Below are 9,882 nucleotides of genomic sequence, written 5' to 3' on the forward strand. Positions count from 1 at the left end.
CCTCCTGCCAGGAGAAGCAGGCGAAGCAGGCCAAGTGGTATACGTTCCCCTTGGCTCGCCGGACCCAGTCTGTGGAGTGGATGTTCCGGCCGCAGCACGCCGCACCACGTCCCCGTATCTTCCTGCCAGGGGGGGGGGGGGGTTGGGTGAGCACGGGTTAGGGTGAGCACGGTAAACCCTCAGTAAAATACAGGAGCGGCCTGAGTGCATTTAACTGCTTCAACACCGAAGTATTTTTAGCATTTTAATTATGATGATTACGATTATTTTACTTACATTTATGTTAGAGATATTTTTTAGGAAGAGAATGAAAAGAAATGGCATTATCCAGCAGAATTATTCTATTATTTAGCCTGGACAAATGTGGAAAACTGACTGCCTTGGTGAAATGTTGAGATAAATAGGCCCAGTTATATTTAATTAATAAAGAAGTGACTCAGATTTAGTCTTGAGTCTCCTTCTTTTGTATATGTAACGAATTATTTTTACACAATGGTGTAATATTAATACAATTATTCTTGATCTATATCTTAAATATGTAATAATGAAGAGTTCATTTTTTTGCTGTACAAGAAACCGGCAGAATATTGGAATATTTATCAAATAAATATCAAGTCAAAGCAGTATGACGTATATAGACATAATGTTATTATTAATATTATTGATTTTATATTCCTTGGCAATATAATAATAACGTGACGTCATTATATAGCCACTTCGTAGCTTCGATTTTGAGCCGCTGGATAAAAGTGGATGTACGTACCTGAAGTAATCTAGTTTACAGAACACTTCTTTTTCTTTGATGTAGCAGCTTGTGTGGCTGCCAAGTGAAGTTTGGCACACGCTGCACGAGAGACAGCGCACATGCCAGCACAAGTCGTTAACCTACAGCATGGACAGGAGAAATTGGCATAAATCAATCAGGCCCGTCGTTTGCACGCATGAACACCAGCGTGAGTTCTAAAACACACACACATATCCAAACGGAAACAAGAAAGAAAATCTAAAGTTAAATGGAAAACAGTGCGCAAAAAAGTTGTTTTACCTTTAATAAATATTTATCCACAATCTCCTCGTTGCAGCTCGCGCACACAGCTCTCCCCAGCAGAGGTGCCGATGCCATGGCCTGCAGCGTCGACGCGTCCTCATCCAAAACCTCCACCGGCGCGCCCTGCGGATCACATGCGGTTAGTCTGACGCACAGCAGCGCATCCAGCCTGCAGCAGACTGCGCAACATGTTACAACTCAGAGCACCCGATTACTGCCAATAACCATAAAACACTGCAAACAAAAATAATCATTATAATAATAACTATGCTCTCATCCTAGTTGTACTTGCTCTACTGTAGCCTATGAATTCAACTTGTTTTTTCTTGTGTCAATATATTTAAACCCTAGAGAAAATTAAAATGTAGATTAGATGGTTAGGATTATGTTAGATTAGATATATAATTTAATGATCCCAAATTGTATTCTCACAGCAGCATGTCAAGGCATTGCACATTACTTAAAAATATAATAACATTAAAATAACATTCACAGTCAAATATACATATCCACATTAATAAGATGTATATAAAGTATCTAAAGAATACACAATGGAAAATAACAGAATAAACTATAGATCGACCGACAACTAAATACAAACAAAAGATTCTACAAGTGTGCAAAAATTGTTACGGAATAAAATTAGCAGCCATAATCATTTACAAAGTGATTTGTTGTTATTAACTAGACCACATAAACTAACAAAAAAAAGTTAGCTCTTTTTTAGACGCTAATTCGAAAATTGCTTACATGGAGGAGAAATATTCGTATATTTGTTAGCGAAATTGATCCGAAATGTGGGGTATTTAAAACTTTATCCGTCATAAATCCAGCGGTTTTTCGAGATAAATCGAGTGTGAGCTACAGCAGTGATTTCCTACCATAATGTCTCTCCTGTCCTCAGTGCATTTGCCTAGCAGCTCTTGGTCTCCTCTGCAGTCTTCACACATGACGGAAGTTAGATTCTGCAGCTCTGTCCCGCTGCAGCTGCCTGAAATGCCCCCTGCCCCTTCCCATAAATATCATGCCTTTCACTTTTCACCATGACAACGCCAGCGATTACCAAAATGACATTTAAAAGAGAAGGATAGTCATTACTTACATAAACAGACAACACTCGAGCTAATGCTTATCCTATGTGCATTATGTTCTTCAGATTTGCATTTGTGATTCAGCCGCGGCTCGTTGGCTGTGGTTAAACACCGCAACACGCCAATTTCACGTGTCAATCAAAAGCACAACAAAAAGCAGCGGGTAAAGGCGGATTGATTTTTTTAATAACAGCAATTAAAAGGCTATGTTCGCCACAAACGGTGAAGCAAAAGGTGAAGAGGTCTCATTAACTACTTGAGTTTTTAATTGCAGAATTCAGGGGAGGGGTAATTTTCTTCGACATTTCTTCAAATTGTGAATATACTGAGCTGTCAGCGTGGAAGGCCGGATTAAATGACAGACTGAAGCCCACTTTAATTTAATTGGTAAAGCAATTTCGACTAATATTTAATCCCCTCCACGATCTATAGGCAATACACTGACTCACACCTCGACCTGCTGACAGGAAATACAGCCGGCTGGGTTTAATTGGCATAACTCACCTCATCGTTGGACAACACAGATCCGTTTTCAGTCTCGCTCACAACGCAGCACTCGACTTTTACTTCACTTTTCCAGCGCATGTCTGTTTCCAGAAGTGAAGGTGCCCAGTTTCAGAGTAAAAGTGCTGTTATTCTTTCTTTCTCCTCCAGGATTCCTCCGTCGCTCTGTCTCCAGAGGGCGGATCATAATTCATATTTCCCTGTCCTCTGTGACCGCGCCTCCCTCAGGAAATACATGCATTGTCTGGCTTTATCTGAGCTTTGAGGAAAAGAAAAGTATAATGTCTGTATAAATATGTATTGATCATGTTTCTCCTTTTTTTTATTCCATTTTATTGTCGTATTGAATACAAAACTATATGAAATAAAGATAAAATATATGAGATTAAGAAAATAAGCACGGTAAAAATCAATGTATAGGTTATAATGAACACACATACATCATCAATTGTCATCCATGCAATTACTAACTAACCGTTCTTGTAACATATATTGTTGATTAAAATGTCCTCTACCTCCTGAATTAACTTTAACCACATGCAGGCAGCATAATTAGTTGTAACAATGGCAAAGTATACCACTGTTTTATATTTACTCAAGTAGGCTACGTCTACACTAATTAAGGTATTTGCACTTTACTTCTAAGGGGAACCATTTAACACATGTAGCCCCTTTTTCATTGTGATCTTAAATAAGGATACAAAGTGTGATTATCAAATAAAATATAATGCATTTTAAAGACCAACAGTATATAATATGTACACCACAACCAGTTTTAACATTATCAGTACTGTACACGCAAGTAGTATAACATATAATAATATAAAACTCTTAAACAAGTCTTTCTGCAAAAAATACCTTTTCTTTTGAGTGCATTTTGTTAATTCAGTTATTATTCAACATTAAACGCAGGAAAAGTACCCCCATGTAAGATACATTGATCAACATGTGGTCGGTTTGTTGAAGAATGCAAGAATCTCAATTTGCTTTGAATGACCGCCATCCTACTAACATTTTATATATTTAATTGATGATATACAGTTACAGAGACCATGGCTAAATTCACCTTTTAAGCAATTGAACTGGTCTGTGACCTCTTAAAACAAATCAATGTCTGTTGGCAACTCACTCCTCTGACTTTTATCCAACCCCTCTTATTATTTTAGGGAAGAGAGAAACATTATACCATAATAAATAAAACAGAAAAACGCTTTATTTTTGGTAAAATCAACAAAAAATAAATAAATATGCAAACTCAATCTGTAGCAAAGAGATTTTAAATATTTTTCAAGAATTTTTCAAATGAAAAATATTGGTCTATTTGGCAGTTACTATTATTGTACCTCGGTGTGCTCTGTGGTAACCCAAACACGGAGGAAGTGAAGCCAATGTCATATAAATAGTGTACTTGAGTAAATGTACTTAAGTACTTTCCACCTCTGCTTCTCGGCCCTCTAAGTGATTTAGCATCTTCAGCTGCATCACAAGATAGAAAAATGATGCCGCCCACCTGCTTTAAGTCAGTATGCAAATCAAGTCAACTGTCAATCTACATTCGAGCAGTGACTGATGACACTATGCAGTCTGTTAAAGGCATGACACTTCTCAAGGACTGACAGGAGTCTCATATAGAAAGGCTTTGGGTGACTTGTAAGAAAACACACACTTGCTTACCTTTTTCACTTACTCATTCAACCCCAGGAGCTCACGCAATCCCACCCATCATCACCACACACACACACAGAAACAGCAGAGGGATATTTTCTATCCTGGTCTGTTTTGATGGGATAACAGTCCGACCTGCAGCGACATGAGTCGGCCTCCGTATCGCACCATCACAGAGGGATAAAGGAGTTAGCGTGCCTCCATCGAGATGTGTCCTGTTCCACCCAGTGGAGATGAATGCTCTTTATCAGATATCGCATCTCAAACATAACATAGCGGAGCAGACAGCTCACTGAGGCAGCCTGTGAGACAAACACTACCCCTCAATCCCTTACTCTGCTTACAAATGAAAGGTACAAGAAGGAACAAAAGCTTTATGTTGACCTCTGTGATGAGTTCAAACAAAGAGGTCAAAGGTGAAAAAAGAGATTTCATGCGAGCAAGACAGTGTTGCTGTGAATGAAATATCAAAACAAATGATACATACCTGGAGAGCGTTGTATCTTAAAGATGACTAATCCTTTCTCAGACATGAAAGTCTTGAACGATCTGCAGAATACCTGATATGTCCACAGATACACTTGAGTGTAACAGTTGCATGTTTGAATTTTCCACATTGCATGGCTCACTACCTAAATGTTTTGCCTGATGTGGACCAGACAACAACAATATCTTATCTGTCAACATCATTCAAACTTGTTCTGCTATGCTCTGCTGTTTTATGTCTGTGTGTGGCTGCAGCTGTATACACAACATGATCTATTAATACTCCATTAAAAGGTATGACAGGCAGGCAGTGATTATGATGGCATGCGAGACAATGGCAATGACGGGTTATTGATATGCCGTCTGAGAGCGATGCAACTAAGATCGAACAGTTGCATTTGGATACATTTAAGAAGTCGTTCCATAAAGATGATTTTAGGAATTATATTTGAATATTAAGGATTCATTCTTAACCTTAATATTAATAGGGTTCTTGAAATCCTTAAAATCATCATTAATTTTGTTCCATCAGTTTAGTACTTCATGACTTTCCCTCGTCTGATAAGAATTGCCATTAAGCATCTCTTTAAACTGACAGATATCAGAGTTTTGCTACAGAAAATGAACTTTACTTGTAATTCACTCCGAACACCAGGGAAATATTAATATCGGGTAAAATACATACAAAAATTAAAAAAATATTACAACAGTCTCTAAATAATCTGTTACAGGTACAAATATCAGCCTTAAAATAAAGTACCAATTACAGTATAATCAAATTATAAATATCGGTGCATTAGATTGTTCATCACTTGTTGCAGCTTGTCAAGGAGTAGATTTTGTTTTTACTTTGATATGTTATACCTGGCAGCTTATGGATTTCCAGGGTATCGGGTAGAATATTATACATTTATTTTTCTATAAAAGACTATTTGGCAAACCTGAATATGATGTAAAATGCGTAAGATTTCCCCAATTCATGTTATACAGTCATTTCTGTATTTGTTCTGCCTCATCAAAAGTAACGTTGGCAGGTTTCTACATGTTGGGTTTTAAAAGGTCACAAAGCAAGAAAAAAGAAAACAATATTTAAAAAATGTTTTTGATAATTTCGCTGTTGAGTCTGAAGACCAAAAATAGGAACTTAAGACAGTATCAACAAAGCACATAACACAAGTGCTGGACAAAGAACATTAATAGAAGGTCATTCAATTAGAAAGAAGAGCCACCTGTTTGTTATGTAGCAGAATCCCTCTCCAACATTATCTCCAAACGTCACATGTGGAAAGGATGATTCCTGGGAATATTTGACTTTTTTTGAGAAATTCACATTTGTGATAAAGAGTTTTTGGTGCAAAAGTTACATTGAAAAACATGCAAAGCCAAATGCAGGAAGAACAAGGAATGTGGGAGTGTAGCGGTGAGCGTTTGGCCCCGGTGCTTCTCTGAGAAAATCTGCTAATTTGCTATTTCCACATGGACCTTTGCTTTCTCTGTGGCTGCACCTACTCATTTATTTCATTGAAATCAGTCAGAATTGGGTGGTTTACAATTGACACAACGAGTTTGGCATGACCTTTTCTCCTTGCTGTAAATGGGTACTCATCGAATCTGAAGGGGGAGGTCGGGGTGCTGGAGGAGGGCTGGGGACGATGGAGGAGGGTGAGGGTGGGTGTTAGGTTGGCTGGGGGCCGACGGGGGATTGGGTGGAAATCACAGCAGTAAAAATGGCAGTGCAGTGAAAGAGGGGCCTGATTGCATTGGGACAGCATGCGAGAGGGAGCAGCATGCTCAGCCCAATCAGAGCCACATAAGGAAAAAGTGCTCTTATCAACCAGTAATAGCCCACTTGACAATCACACAGGCACAAAACTGCTCTATTTAACGCTGATTGCAAAAACTGCTGCCCCCCCATCTCAGAGCCGCATGACTCCCCGACATCTCCTACCACCTCCCAGCTTACAGCCAAGACCCTTTCCTGAATGGAATTTATTATCACCCCTCCTCCATTTCTACGCTAATTGTTATTTTAAGACTTAGGTTGTGTATTAGGCGTTCAGTGGTGGGGAAATGTCTGCCTTGATTACTGTGTTTATGCCAGCATTGGAGGTCTATCCGTCTGAATTCCACCTGCCTGACAGGTACTGAATGCTGATCTGGGTTCATGTCCGCTGCTTGGTGTGAGGCAGAGCTGCTGCAGAGCACATCTGCACATGTTAGAATCAGAATACCTCTATTCATCCCACAGAGGGGAGATTTACATTGTTACAGCAAAAGTGTATGAAATACTCCGACATAATAATACATTTTATTTTTAGGCGCCTTTCATGACACCCAAGGACACCGACATGCAGTTTATGTTTTAAACTCTACTTCAATAAGGCGGACAAATGAGTGGAAAAGTGCCCAGTTTTCTTAGAAAAAATATTACAACAGTCTCTAATCTGTTACATGTACAAGTATCAGCCTTAAAATAAAGTACTTCTTCTGCAGAGCAGCCAATTATAATCAAATTATAAATATCGGTGCATTAGATTGTTCATCACTTGTTGCAGCTTGTCAAGAAGTAGATTTTGTTTTTACTTTTATACGTTATACCTGGCAGCTTATGGATTTCCCCAAGACATCAATAAAGTTAATTTTCTTGAATTACAGCGAGTATTGTTCATTCATTTAAGACCTAATGTTATCAAATACATGTGGTAGAGTAACATTTTTGTCTCGGAGACGTAGTGGAGTTTAAGATTAAATTAGTATGAAATTAAATAAATAGTACATTAAAAATATTTCAAAAACATACTTAAGTACAGTACTTGAGAACATGTAAAAAAAAAAAGGAACATATTATTAACTTTCTTTAACATAATGTACTAATATTATCTATAGGTACATTACGTGAATCTTGGCAGTACACAAAGTTACATCAACCTGCTGCCACCTGCTCTTATTTAATATCACATTTTTAAAAAGCATCTGTAGTAGCAGTAGTAGTAGAACCAGTATTTGTAGTAGTTGAAAGATGTTTATTGTATTTGCCCCTGGATGTATTTGTTCATGCCTCATATACATGACTTATCCACATGAAGTGTAATTGTATTACTCATGTCTAATCTTGTGATAAGCATTTAATCTGCTTTTCTCAGCATAAATACTGTAAAATGTTTTATAACTTAAACCTTTATGACGACACAAAGACGTTGACTCATTGGTGAACTTCTCTCTGGGACCTACTCGTGGTCACTCTCTCGGTACGAAGGACAAGAGTCACACCCTGTTTCGAATTCTCAGAGTGGTGAGTTCCATTACTTACTATTCGAACAAGTCCTTATAACACAAGAAACGCATTATGTAGGAAAAGTTTACATGTTGTCCTGAATATGTCTTATGTATACCTATATACTATACTTAAATCTCGTCCACTCACCAAAGTGTCCGTTCTGAACTCAGACTATGACCTCAGTTTTGATTCCTAAATACGAACATGTCCGTCCCCACCCCTTGGAGGCCGGGGCGTCAGTACAATGCTGGGCGTTTCTGGTAAAACTATGCCGTGGAGCTCCATTAAATATTTGTGCGGGTTTTTTAAAATTCTTTGAGATTCTGGCGGTTTTATTAACATTTGTCTCCTCTTCGATGGACAAAAAGGCCGGTTTCCAGTCCCAGGAACTTGTGTTGTGTTCGGATTGGACACAGTAGTGCCGCACCATATACAGAGCAGACTGTCGCACGACTGTCCCATAGTCAAGACTGCCCTCGTGGTCTTGCGGCGAGGCCGTGGAAGAGGTTTTTTTACGTCATCGGATGGGTATTCCCGGCGCATATGTACGGCGTCAAAAACGTACCGACACAGAAATCAACTTTTCGGGTCACCGCTAGACAAGTAGACCAGTATGACTAGTTATGTCAGATATATTGCAACAACAATAATCGGTAGACCAATCGATCGATACGATTTCTTATATTCTTCGAAAAAAGAGGTTGGTCACTCCCATTTCCTGGTGTAGAAATACACTAGTAATATCAATATTTTTTTTATTCTCTTTATGCATTCCCCTTTTATCATATTTTATGATATTCTGTCATTTCTTTCACAACAATAATTATTTTGGTTCTCTTGTCAACTTTCACTCCACTAAACATTTTTATAGGTATTTCTCTTTTATATTAGACGAATGTCAAGATTAAAGTTATACCCACAACTCTCTACATAGGGGAATCTAGCTGGAGAGTACAACGAGAGTTCTACCGTTGGGTCTGTCTACGAAAATTGAAGAAGGGCCGCCCTCGTACGGGGGCTCCTGGGGGTATCTCCTCCAATCCAGGGGGGGGTGGAAATTATTACAAGTGTAACTATCCTTTGATTATATTAAACCGTGTGTAAACACAGATATAGAAAGGACAAAACCCACCCAGTACGGTGTGTTGTGCACGTGCGACGTACGTATGTATCGTACGCGTACCGTATATATCCTATTAAGACCTAATCTCCAACGAAAAAGAAACCGTGTCGTACTTTCTCCTCGGGTTACTACTTACCCGACACTATAATCAAGAAAATTCTCGTCTCCAGTTATTACACATGCCGGGAGCTCTACCTAACATTTTTTAACTTTACCCGGGACTCTCCTTTTTTCAAGGTGTGGAGCGACGAAAGTCCTACTTTGTTGTGTTTTACTTTACGAACCTACCCACAAGTTTTCAAAGTCCTCCCTTGTAGTAATTTTTGTTCAATATTTCGTTTGTCGCTCTCAAATATGGTGTCTTGGTATTTTGTTATTGTACTTGTCACTACGTGTGATTTAATGGGGTTTAGTGTAGTTTTGTTGATGGACAGATCATTGATTTTCGTTGGCACATTTCGTTCTGTTTATTAACAATACTATCTATCTTAATGTTGTTGTTGTTATCATTATTATTATTCTATCTTCCTGTAAATTATTATAACTCTATTTGTCCACTCCTTTGTCTCTTTGGGCTTCCCTCTCACCACTACCTTTCCCTTCTTTTATCACTCTTCTGACCTTTTGTCTTTTCCTTTCTACAATCACATCACAAGTTAATCTCTCGATATATTCACACACATTCAGA

At 38.5% G+C, this 9,882-nt stretch overlaps 1 protein-coding gene across 1 annotated transcript in view; it reads right to left on the reverse strand.

Annotated features, from left to right (window-relative positions):
• LOC104965515 (LIM/homeobox protein Lhx8) overlaps positions 1–2,788 on the reverse strand; it is a 6,526-nt gene extending 3,738 nt beyond the window's left edge. The window contains 5 exon segments of the mRNA XM_010794473.1: position 1; positions 3–122; positions 764–885; positions 1,046–1,171; positions 2,644–2,788. The exon segment at position 1 is cut by the window's left edge and continues 94 nt beyond it. Coding sequence (XP_010792775.1) covers position 1; positions 3–122; positions 764–885; positions 1,046–1,171; positions 2,644–2,724 — 450 coding nt within the window. The 5' untranslated portion in view covers positions 2,725–2,788.
• Between the last annotated feature and the right edge of the window lie 7,094 nt (positions 2,789–9,882).

The sequence above is a fragment of the Notothenia coriiceps genome, unplaced genomic scaffold (genome assembly GCF_000735185.1).
Source record: "Notothenia coriiceps isolate Sejong01 unplaced genomic scaffold, NC01 NC01_scaffold00037246, whole genome shotgun sequence".
Classification (NCBI taxonomy): Eukaryota; Metazoa; Chordata; class Actinopteri; order Perciformes; family Nototheniidae; genus Notothenia; species Notothenia coriiceps.